General features: G+C 56.4%; 1 protein-coding gene across 1 annotated transcript; it reads left to right on the forward strand.

Annotated features, from left to right (window-relative positions):
* The first annotated feature begins 408 nt into the window (after window positions 1–408).
* Window positions 409–10,081, forward strand: AMPD1 (adenosine monophosphate deaminase 1). The gene is made up of 15 exons (XM_084276036.1): window positions 409–529; window positions 3,724–3,898; window positions 4,410–4,575; window positions 5,454–5,616; window positions 5,840–6,059; window positions 6,319–6,448; window positions 6,768–6,962; window positions 7,167–7,298; window positions 7,383–7,546; window positions 7,679–7,805; window positions 8,234–8,397; window positions 8,766–8,886; window positions 9,348–9,521; window positions 9,684–9,794; window positions 9,890–10,081. Exons 1-15 carry the CDS (start codon window positions 508–510, stop codon window positions 10,043–10,045), a joined length of 2,220 nt encoding a protein of 739 aa, XP_084132162.1. The 5' UTR covers window positions 409–507; the 3' UTR covers window positions 10,046–10,081.
* The last annotated feature ends 1,639 nt before the right edge of the window (window positions 10,082–11,720 follow it).

The raw sequence follows: 11,720 nt of genomic DNA on the forward strand, positions 1-11,720 counted from the left end.
TTCAAGTAGATCCCTCTCTTGGGCAACATCTCTGAATAGGACAGTGGATGTCATCTGGACCTATCCACAGCTCCTTTTCTGGTGAAAACATCAGCTCTGTGACTTAAGCATTTACTTCAAACCATTGTTTCTGCACAGCAGATGTCTCTTTAGCCTGTCTTCAAAGTCTGGCTTCCATATTCCACCTTAGAAAGGTGGAACTGTCCTGGTAAGTAGCAGTGTGGCCAGACAGCAGGTGAAACTCCACTACACCTAAAATCAAATACAAACTTTAAAAAAAAAAAAAAAAAGTTAAATTTGAGCCCTGGTTTCACCTGCTTCAGTGCAAGTGCTTGTGGTTGCACTTTAAATAGTTTTATAGTTGACCTCCCTTCTCCTTTTAGAGTGGGCGAGTCTAATTACAGGGAAGGGAAAGGAGTAACATTAGTGTAAGGCTGTTGTGCAGTCAGCTACTTGTGCTCTGTTACAGCAGGGTGCTGCCTGAGGCTCTGCAAACTTGCTGCAAAGATGTCACGGGTGAGAATTCCAGGTAGGTCTGAAAAGAAGTAGTGAGACTGGGAGCCACAGGGCAGGCTGGTTAGCCCATGGCCCTTGAGATCTTGGTGTGGGGTGTTTGCAGTCCAGGGGACCTCACTGGGGACTTTAAGCATTCATCTTCCTGCTTGGAGATGTTTTTGGTTACTGCAGTAAAGAAATAGCATTATTGTTTAAATCTTGCTCTGCTCATCCTGAAGAAAACTCCTGTCCCTCCTGCACTGTGATGGATCCTGTGATGACACCGAAAGGGGTCAGTGGGAGCTCAGGGGTCTCTGGCCAGCCTGGCTAAGCTCAGAGGTGGGGTGCTGCAGTGCCAAGGGGATGGGGAGCCACAAGCTGGGCAGCAGGAATAGGGCCAGCCAGGCTGTGCAGAACAGTACAGTGAGAGGAGTGACTGCCATTACATCAGTTCCCACAAAAGCACGTCTGGATGTGACAGACACTGTCCTAGGAGGTGAAGCTTGTATGAAAGCCTGGCCATGCAGCATCTGGGGGAGTTTACTGACCTTCAGGGCTGTAATTTTCCTCCACTAAGGAGATGAGAGGTCAAACTAGGCATTTCTGGGGTGCTTAGTTTGCAAATGAATAGGTGAATTACAAATGCCAGGAGAACACGTTCTGTTTGCTGGAGTTTGGGAAAGCTGGTGAGAAGGCTGGGAGAGCAGGAGCTCCAGGCTGAATCTTTGGGCTCAGATGAAAAGGGTACAGGTTGCACCCCAGAATGTCGGTGCCACACCGTGTCAGCAGGACTGAAGACCAGGGGACTGCAGTGTCTGTGCTGTCTGATCCTGCCAGTGAATCAGTGGAGACGTGACCATGGGTGTCAGGAGGATGAAACTTGGCATTTTGGAGAGGAGCATCCAGCCTGCCCTTCACAAGGGATGGCAAGTCAGGGACAGAACATGGCAAAGCAGCTCTGAGGCATTTAAATATTTGCCTTCTTGTTCAGGCTGCTCTGCCCTCTTAAGCTGTTCCTGTGCTCTTCTGCATCACTGCACCTGGATGCTGGGGCAGGGAGAGAGCTTCCAAGGCAGCTCAGATGAGATGACTGGTATCTGTTAGCTGTATGCAGCATGGTTCACTTCTGCACACACCAGTAAAGCTGGACAGTGGAACAGTCAGCACTGAACCTGGATCTTTGTATCACACACCACAGATGCTGTCCTTTCTCTAGGAAAGCTGTGCCTAAACTTGTGCTTTACAAATCCCTTTTTTAATCACTGATGTGATGATGATGTGCAGAGGCTTAGAGTTTGAAGGGCTGATCACATCTGTTTTTATTTTGTTTCTGTTCTATCTCAAACAGCAGAAGACAAAGGTGAGTACTGCTAGGCTTTCTACATGTTCTGCAGTGTGACTGCCTAGACATGATCACTGGAAACCAGCAGCAGTTACATGATCATGGTGATCTGTCAGCAGTTCATGAAGATGCTATTTCTCAGCAGTGCCAGCTGTGCCCCTCACTGTTTTGTGGAATGGTTCCAGCTTTTTTGGCCCTTTGATATATGAAGCTGCTGTTGGTTAAATTTTGTCCGAGCACCCCTGAGCTCCTGCTTAGGAGACACTTTTGAGTGGAGTTCTTTCCTCTGTGGTAGGAAGTGAGACACTTTGCAATCTCCCTTACACCTATCCATCCCTTTGTGTTTATTTGAGGTTGGGGTGTTTTGGTTTTGTTGGGGTTTGGTTGGGGTTTTTTTTTGGGGGGTGGTTTGTTTCGTTGTTTGGGATTTTTTGGGTTTGTTTTTGTTTTTCTTAGCAGAGATCAGGCAAAAAGTAACTTCTTTTGAATGCATCCTGCTGCTAGTGGATTTGATCCATGAGGGGACAGATCCAAGGCTTGGTTCCCTTGGTTCAGGTACTCAGTACGGTACCCCAAGGGGCTTCTGACTTCATGTTTGCTGAGGCCCTGAGTGTCAGCAGAAAGCTGAGTCCCTGGCAGAGCAATACCCAGATGGTGCAAAAACCTTGCACTTTTGTCTTCTAAGAAGCAAATTGGGGCCCTGTTAATAATACAGCAGCTTTACAACACCCAGCAACTTTTGTTCCCAAAATCCTGGTTCTGTGACGTTGCACTGCTGAGAAATGGACCCAGTGCTGGAATCTCCCCATGTGTTTGCAGCTCAGCACAAGCCCTTTTGCCATCCCATGTAACAGCAGGGAAGGGAGGCCCCTGTGTTATGCCCCTCGTGCTACCCCATAGCCAGGACCTTGGAACTGCAAAGCCAGAGCTACAGGGATAAACTGCTTTAACTCTGACACCTTGGGGGGGGATAAAAGGGCTGAGTTCACTCCTGAAAGTCTCTTGTAGGTCTGGCACACTTCTGGCACGCCCATCAGTCCTTTCTGCTTTGGTCCTCACCTGCTGACCGTGTCCTCTCTGAGGTGTCTGTGGTGTGGTCCATCTTTCAGCACTGATCCACCCTGTGCTTCGTGCTGAGCTGCTGGCACGGCCGGCTGATACGTGTCCGCACGCCGCTGCGCGACCGCGTGCTTCTGGGAGGTGCTGCCAGGGGAGCCCCCTGGGTTCTTGTTTGATGGGGTTTCCTTGGCAGTGGAAGGGCTGTTCTCAGCAACCACCTTTCTCCCAGCCAACCTTGCGCCAATGGCGACTTCCACAGGGCCCCCTGAGCTGGCACTTCTGCCGCATGCTGCACGTGATGGGCTGTGGGGTCTGGCCCACACGATGGTTCCTTCCTCAGGAGCTCCTCAGCTGCACTGTGATGGTGGGAACTAAGTGCTTGGGCTGCCAGCTCTGTCCGTCTACACGTCTGCCTTCATCCTGACTGGATGCCTTGTGGGGCAAGTGGGTTTGGGGCTTCCTAGAGCCGTAAGGGCACTGCCAGCCTCCCCCTCTTCCCCCCAGTGCATGCTCTCAGAAGTGCCTTTCCCAAGGACTTGGTTCTCTCTGGGTCTTTTTGCGCTGCTCTTGGGCTGTGGGTTGTAGTTACCTCTTCTGGTGTGCTGGGGGTGTCTAGGTGTGTTTCCAGGCCACTGTGGGTGGTCCAGGCTCTGTAAGCTGGCAGCAAATTTTGGAGGTTGCTCAGAGTCTTTCAGGCAGCATGAAGTGTAGGTGGCATAATGAAGTGGCAGGTGAGCATTAAGCTGGCTGCAAGGGGCAGCTGCCTGCCAGCGTGGCTGGGGACCAGATGCCTGCGTGACCCTGCACTCTGCTCCTTCTCCTTGCAGTGATGGATGAGGCGATGCGCTCCTTCGCAGAGAAGGTCTTTGCCTCTGAGGTGAAAGATGAAGAGATCAGGCAAGAGATCTCTCCTTTTGATGTGGAAGAGGTCTGCCCCATCTCACGTCAGGAAATGAGGGCGCACATGATGCTTCAGGAGAATTCCACCACGACAGAAAAGCGGTGAGCAGCAAAGGGGGCATCTGGGGAAAGGAGAGGAGCCCTGTCTGCACAGCCCCAGCTAGAGCTGGAAGAAGGCAGGAGTAATGTAGAACAGGGCACGTGAGAACAGCTCACCACACCCAAAATGGAACAAATCCTTGGTGATCCCAGAGCATCTGTCAGGTACTTCAGGGTGTCCTCTCCTACTGTTCTCACCATTGGACAGAAGATGCCCTTGGCCTGTTCCCTGGGTGTCAGCACTGAGGTGGCCACAGAGCTGTTCAAAAGGGACACTTGGAGACCTTTCTCTGGATAGGTGCAGCTTCCAAAGACCATGCTTGAAAGTCTCTGGCTACTTTGTGTGCTGAGGCCTCTACTCTGGTACTCTACAGTCTAAGGTGCTCAGAAAGCACCAGTGAGATGGTTGATGTTGTGTGTGGTTAGAACATCACTGTGGTAGGTGCTCCTGACCCAGCAGCTGCGGGTGGCTGTGGGGTTGGGGCTGTTGGCCTGATGCTTTCCTCCTTGGCAGGAAGAAGCGCCTGCTCCGCCTCAAGACGATTGCTCTGGCAGTCCCTGTGGCTCAGAAGTCTATAACCAGGCTGTCCACCATTGATGAGGTCATCTCCACCTCCCCCCAGTACCAGACTGTGCCTGACTTCCAGCGGGTGCAGATCACAGGGGATTACGCCTCTGGGGTAGGTGCTGACACGGCTGTCGACACCCCTCCCTGTGCTGACTGCTGCCCCATCTCATCCCTGCCTGTCCCTCAGTAGTGCCCAGTGCCACAGGAGTCTGTACCCGGTGCGGTGGGGATAGTCTTGTCTTCCAGCTCAGTCTGTGTCTCAAGAGCAGGGATGCTCATGCAGGGTCACCTACAGCCAGCTGACCAGGACTGCTATCACATCCTGTGCTAATTCATCCTTCTCCTCCTCCTCTCCTCCACAGCCTCCTGTTACATTTGTGCTGCTTCTGAGATGCTGCTTTCAGGTTGCTCCCTCCTGGGCTGGGGCAGGTTGCTCAGCTGGGAGTGGCATAGCAGAGGAGCAATTAGGGGACGCTGGAAGTACCTCTATGCACAGGCACATTCCTTCTACCATGAGTGTAGTTAGCTGCAACTGCTCCATGGTATTCTCCCATGCTGCTCCAGTCTGACCTCTCTTGACTGCCCCAAACACTTGTCTCTGCAGTAAATCAAAAATTCTTGACACATTGGGTCAGTGGATCTTGTTGGTCCTGCTTCAGTTTCAGCCTGGGCTCCAAAAATAGCTTGCAGTGTTTTGCCCAGGCCTGGCTTCCATTTCAGTGGCAACTACAGTTCGAAGTGAGGAATGTAAGAGGGCATGACAGCTGGAAATCCTTGGTTCTGCTGTGAGGAGCTTCCCTTTGCCATGTCTAGGGCTTTGCCTATCACCTCTTCTTTCCCCTGCTCCAGCAGAGCAGCCTGAGGGAGGGGACGGTAAGGTACGTGTCTTGTTGTGAACAAGTCGTCCTCTTTACGCCTCGGCGCAGGGGGTATCTCTCAGGCAGGTAGGTCCCAGCTGTGTGGCTGTATTCAGCAACAGCACTCTTGCAGGTGACAGTGGAAGATTTTGAGGTTGTCTGCCAAGGTCTGTACCGTGCCCTGTGCATCCGGGAGAAGTACATGCAGCAGTCTGTGCAGAGGTTCCCCCGCACCCCGTCGCAGTACCTGCGTACTATCGAGGGCGAGGTCTGGAGGGCGAGTGACACCGGCCCAGGTAGGTCTAAGCACCTGGTGAGTTTCCCTCTCCTGCTTCCCTGTGGGGTGGGCAGAGGTGGGAAAGGGATTCTCCAAGTGCTCCACGGGGGAGTCGCTTGGCCAGGCCCCCTCTGCAGTGTCACGGTGGCGGGGCTGTCCCTGGCCTCTGCCTGGGGTGCACGGCAGGCTGGTGTGGCTCTGGCTGGCAGCCTGTGTCTCATGGTGTTCTCCCTTTGGTCCAGTGTTCACCCCGCCAGTGAAGGACGGACAGGATCCCTTTGAAACTGGGAATCTGGAGGAGGACCTGGGATACCACGTCCAGATGAAGGACGGGGTAGTTTACATCTATGGAGACAAGGCAGCGGCTGGCAGAAATGAGCCGAAGGACCTGCCCTACCCCAACCTCCAGCACTTTGTAGATGACATGAATTTCCTCTTGGCCCTGATTGCACAGGGGCCTGTGTAAGTGTGTGGCCCAGCACTGCTGGGTGCAGCTGAACAGGCCCTGCCTCGGCGGGCAGAGGGAGGCCAGCGCAGGGACAGGGTTGCCCTCTCCTCTTCCAGGGAGGGGAGAGACACCCACTGATGACGTGCCTGCATCCTGCTGGCTAGCAGAGCATCCTCGGCCCTTGTCAGCTGTCTTGGTTGGGGTCTTTGTCAAAGTCAGTATTCAGGGACTGGGGAAATGCTCAGTCACTGTTCTGCCCTTTGCTTTCCTTAGTAAGACCTACGCTCACCGGCGACTGAAGTTCCTCTCATCCAAGTTCCAAGTGCATGAAATGCTAAACGAGATGGAGGAGATGAAAGAGCTGAAGAACAATCCCCACCGGGACTTCTACAACTGCCGGAAGGTAAAGGGCAAGGCCTACAGCCCTGGTGGCTCTAAAGGGCAAGGCCTACAGCCCTGGTGGCTCTAAAGACAAGCGGCCTTGGTGCCTTCCCCTCCCTGAGAACTGGATATTACAGTCAAGGTCTGTGGCACCCACGTTGTTCCTGCTGATGGGATGAGGCTGACTGGGCTGCTCTTGGCCTAGGCCTATTGCATTCATCTGCTGGGCTGAGCTGTGCTCCCCACACAACTTGTGCTCCCCTGTGGAGTTTGTTGCCTCTGCGTGATGGTACCCGAGCATCCCAACTTGAAGCTAGACAGCTATGCCTCTGATTTCTCAGGTGGACACGCACATCCATGCTGCAGCCTGCATGAACCAGAAGCATCTTCTGCGTTTCATTAAGAAATCCTACCGTGTGGATGCTGACCGTGTAGTTTATGATGCCAAGGGCACACAGCTCACCCTCAAACAGCTTTTCCAGCAGCTTAATCTGCACCCCTATGACCTGACAGTGGATTCCCTGGATGTCCATGCTGTAAGTGGTAGGACATTTACTGTAAGACCACTCTTGGGTCACTCTCATCCACCCCCATAGGCATGGCTCTTCCCTTCTCTCTGTGCATGGTAGTGCTTGTGGCAGGATGTAAGCAGCCCCTGGCCTTCCCTTTCGGGTGCTCAGGTGGTGTGCTTGGGGACAGGCTGTGTGCACAGTGTTTGCCCCTGATCCTTTCTACTCCAGGGGCGACAGACGTTCCAGCGCTTTGACAAGTTCAATGCCAAGTACAACCCTGTGGGTGCCAGCGAGCTGCGTGACCTCTACCTGAAGACAGAGAACGCCATCAATGGCGAGTACTTTGCTACCATCATCAAGGTGAGAATCCAGGGGAGGTCAGAGCAGTTAAGCTGTGCTGCTGCTGTGCCTGGAGGGTGCCGGTGCTACTGTCCTGGTTTGCAGGAGGTTGGCTCGGATCTGGAGGATGCCAAGTACCAGTACGCAGAGCCTCGCCTCTCCATCTACGGGCGGTCAGCAGAAGAGTGGCCCAAGCTAGCCAGCTGGTTCAACAAGCATCGGGTCTATTCCCCCAACATGAAGTGGATGATCCAAGTACCCAGAATTTAGTACGTGCTATGGCTCTGAGAGAGCACTGTGCCTTATAATGCACTGCACCTCACTTGTTATCCTGAAGAAATTGTTGGGACAGTGGGCCATGTTGTCCTCTGCTAGCAGCTAATCCCTGCTTCTGCCCACAGTGATGTGTTCAGGTCTAAGAATTTCCTCCCACATTTTGGGAAGATGCTGGAAAATATCTTTGTTCCCGTGTTTGAGGCAACTGTCAATCCCCAAGCCAACAGAGAGCTGAGTGTCTTCCTACGCCATGTGAGTGTCACCTGGTGGTGTTTTCAAGGGGTGGTGAGCACTTACACACTCCTGTTTGTGCAATAAGAAACAGGGTATTGGCTCCAACAGGGAAAGTGCAAGGCTTGCAGCCCTGCTGCCACGGTCTGGGGAAGTGTGTGTGTCCACAAGTGGGGTCAGACTCCCAGAGCTGGCAGCTGGGAGAAACACTGCCCACTTACACCCTGGAGAAGTGGTTCAGTGTGCACTTTATTTCTAGTGCTTGATAGAGATGAGGGGTTGTGAGGAATGAGGTCAAACATTGCCCCTGGCTCTGCTCTTGAGTGGGGCAGGGTTACAGGCTGCAGCTGGCAATGGCAAGCTGTGCTGGGGCAGATTGCACCCGCCGACTTGGGCATGGCAAGGTGGGGAGCTTTGAGTTGCAGCTTTTTTGTTCCCTTGCCAAGCAGATCACTGGCTTCGACAGCGTGGATGATGAGTCCAAGCATAGTGGACACATGTTCTGCACTAAAAGCCCAAAGCCAGAGCAGTGGACTTCTGAGAAGAACCCATCCTACACCTACTACGTATACTACATGTATGCCAACATCCTGGTGCTTAACAACCTGCGCAGGTGAGACCCCAGACCTGCTAAGGGACCTGTAGTGGGCTGGCAGGAGTGGGGCTGCCTCTTGAGCTGTCTCAGCTCTTTGTTGGTGTGGAAGAAGTGGCTCTGCCACCAGTGTGGTTTGGAGCTTCCTGTCCCAGAGCAGTTTCCAAACGCTCCTCGGTAGGAAGTGTGATGGACCGGGGTGAAAACTTCGGGATTGCAGAGGTGCATCTGTTGCATGCACAGAGGAGAAAAGGACAAGTCCTGTACTCCTAGGTCCAGCTGGGCTCTTGGGGACCCACTGGTAGGGGCAGAGCATTCAGGGAATCTTGGATCGCCTGCCACCTAACCCTGCTGCTTGCCTGCTCCGACTCTCTCTCCCGTGTGCCTAGGCAGCGTGGGATGAACACGTTCCTCTTCCGTCCACACTGTGGGGAAGCCGGGGCCATCACACATCTGCTTGCAGCCTTCATGACAGCAGATAATATCTCCCATGGTCTCAACCTCAAGAAGGTAAGTGGAGCAGCCTGCTGCAGAGCAGCACAGGCATGGGAAAGGAGGAGAATGCGTTTGCAGCTGGCAGTTATTTGTGCCTCTGCTTTAGAGCAGAGCCAGCCTGGCTTCAGGCAGGCATTACATGGTTCTCTGGGTTTCTCCAGGAGTGTTTGGGGGGTGTAGCTGGGAAATGCACTGAGATTTCAGGGGTTTGTCCTCACAGACTTATCACTGGGTACGTCTGTTATCACTGGAGCCAGATGAGTTCTGAAATCAGACAGGTTCACACCTGCTTGGCCTCTCGCATTCCATGTGGGCTCTGGAGGGTTGCTACCTTGCCTGTCTCTTTTCTTGCACACATGAGCTCTGTGCACCAGGTTTCCTGGCTGGGGCACTGGGATGACCTGAGGAAGAACCCTGGAGAGATGGAGGCTGCAGCAACTTTATCCCTAACCTGGCAACTCTGCTGATCTTTGCAGAGCCCGGTGTTGCAGTATCTGTACTTCCTTGCGCAAATTCCCATTGCTATGTCCCCACTCAGCAACAACAGCCTCTTCCTGGAGTACGCGAAGAATCCTCTGCCTGACTTCCACCAGAAGGGCCTCATGGTGTCCCTTTCCACAGACGACCCCATGCAGTTTCATTACACCAAGGTAGGGTGTGTAACCCCCTCCCGCTCCGAGCACAGGGGCTGCACGGGCCTCACTCTTCAGGGAAGCCGGCAGCATCCTCCCAGGGTCCGGCACGCCAGGGGCAGCAGCAGCGCCGGCTCTGCGGCCGAAGCTGGTGCTCTCTAACCCTGCCTGTGGCTGCAGGAGCCCCTGATGGAGGAGTACGCCATCGCTGCCCAGGTCTTCAAGCTCAGCACCTGTGACATGTGCGAGATTGCGCGGAACAGCGTCCTGCAGTGCGGCCTGTCCCAGGAGGTACGGGCCCTGCGGAGAGCGGGCCGGGCAGCAGCGCCGTGCCCGGGCCAGGGCATCTCCCCGGGGTCCTGAGCCGCCGCCCTTCCTTCTGGCAGGAGAAAGCCAAGTTCCTGGGAGAAAACTACCAGGAGGAGGGGCCCCAAGGCAACGACATCCGCAAGACGAACGTGCCGCAGATCCGCATGGCCTATCGCTACGAGACCTGGTGCTACGAGCTCAACCTCATTGCCGAGGGCCTGAAAGCCGAGTAGCGGCGCGGGCGGACTGCCGGGGCCCGGCGGGAGGGGGACGGGCCGGGGGGGGACGGGCCGGGGCCCTGGGGGCGGCCGCGCAGTAAACGCAGTTGTGAGAACAGCTCCGTGCGCCCCGCGGCGAGGGGCGGGGCGGCGCTGAGTGACGGCCGCGCGAGCCAATGGGGGTGGCGCGACGCCGGCGGGGGCGGGGCCGGGCGGTGCGGGACGGGACGGTTCTGCCGCGCCCCGTCGCCCGGGGCTCCGTGCGGGGCGGGCCGGGGCAGCGCGGGGGGGGGGCGGGGTTGGGCTTCCCGCGGCGTCGCTGCCGCCCGGCTGGGCGCGGGACAGGCCGGGCCCCGACGCTGCTGGCAGCGGCGTGAGGCTGCGCGGTCCGGTCGCTGCCGGTTCTGGCTCGCGGTGCGGAGCGCTGCCCGCCCGGCCCAGCGGGAGCCTGGCCCTGCGCCGTGCGGGGATCGGGTAAGGAAGCGCTGCGGAGCTGCCCCCCGCCCCCGAGCGGGGAGGCGAGCGGTGTCGCGGCCGGTACTCGCCGGTCTCCGGCTGGGGTTGAGGGCTCCGTGTCCCGGGGATGGCGTGTCCCGGACTCCGGGCGGGCGAGGAAGCGGCGGCCGGCGCGGGTGCCCCGTGAACAGAGCGGACGGGAGCCCAACCCGCAGATGAGCCGGCGCCCGCTCAGGCACGCCGGGCGAGTCACCGGCCTCACGCTCCGCCACGGCCCTGGGGAAGGGCAGCCTCGGCGCGGGGGCAGCCGCTGGTGCGACCGCTCTGCGCGCCAGGAAACGCCTTTTCCCTCTGCAAGTGACCGGGCACCGGCCCGGGGCGGGGGCCGGGGGGCTCCGACCGTCTTTGGAGATGCGCAGACGCCGTCTGGACACCGGGCTGGGCACCCACGTGTCCCGGCCCGAGCCGCGGGGGGTCCCTCTCACCTCTCACGGTCGGTTCCGCGCAGGGTTCGTGTCGGGCACACTATTGTTTGGTGGGCTGAGGTGCTTTAGGCAGCCCGCGGCACTCGCTCCTTGTGGCGCTGGACTGCGCGGGCCTGAGTCGTGCTGGGGACCTTCCCGTCAGCGCGGTCCTTGGGCACGGGGTGTCGGCTGGGGCGCTGGACCAGTCTCTCCCGTTGCCTTTCCCAGTTACCGTGGCTGCACGCAGCCCACCTGAGTGGGCAGCTGCTGCCAGCACTGATAGACCCCTCAGAGTGGTGGGGGCTGGGACTTGCATCAGTCCTGGTGATGGAAGAAAAGTAGAAGAGGAGAAAACAGACCCTATTTGGTGGTGGTTTCTGCTGTGCCCATCACAGTTACAGAAAGAAGGAAGAGCAGTGAGCAGTCACCTTGCTGCACGGGGGGGAAAGCAGAGCTGAGAAGTGAGGAGATGCTGAGCAAGCCTGTGGGCTGCCCTTCCAGGGCTCTCAGCTGGGTGGGAGGTGCAGGAGTTTGGTCCAGCTGTCCACTCAGTCGCAGGTGGGTGGGTGAGGAGGGACCCTAAGCAGGGTATTTGCTGGAGCAATGAAGTGTCCAGAGTCAGAGCCTGGTGGCTCCCCGGCAGCGTGATGTCCATCGATCTGCCCCTCAGTCTGGTTGTCCCTTCAGGGGCTTGCAGGCAGGACTGGATGAATTCATTGCAATCTGCACATTTAGAAGCTAAACTTCTGCAGTGATAGGATGTGGTGAGT

This window comes from Gallinula chloropus (assembly GCF_964237585.1).
Source record: "Gallinula chloropus genome assembly, chromosome: 27".
Classification (NCBI taxonomy): Eukaryota; Metazoa; Chordata; class Aves; order Gruiformes; family Rallidae; genus Gallinula; species Gallinula chloropus.

Excerpts from the sequence above, each read along its gene's own strand:
- AMPD1 (XM_084276036.1), top strand. The coding sequence starts at position 508 with ATGTCACGGGTGAGAATTCCAG. Across the intron at positions 8,398-8,765 it reads GTGCTTAACAACCTGCGCAG|GCAGCGTGGGATGAACACGT; the intron begins GTGAGACCCCAG and ends CCGTGTGCCTAG. Across the intron at positions 9,795-9,889 it reads AGTGCGGCCTGTCCCAGGAG|GAGAAAGCCAAGTTCCTGGG; the intron begins GTACGGGCCCTG and ends TCCTTCTGGCAG.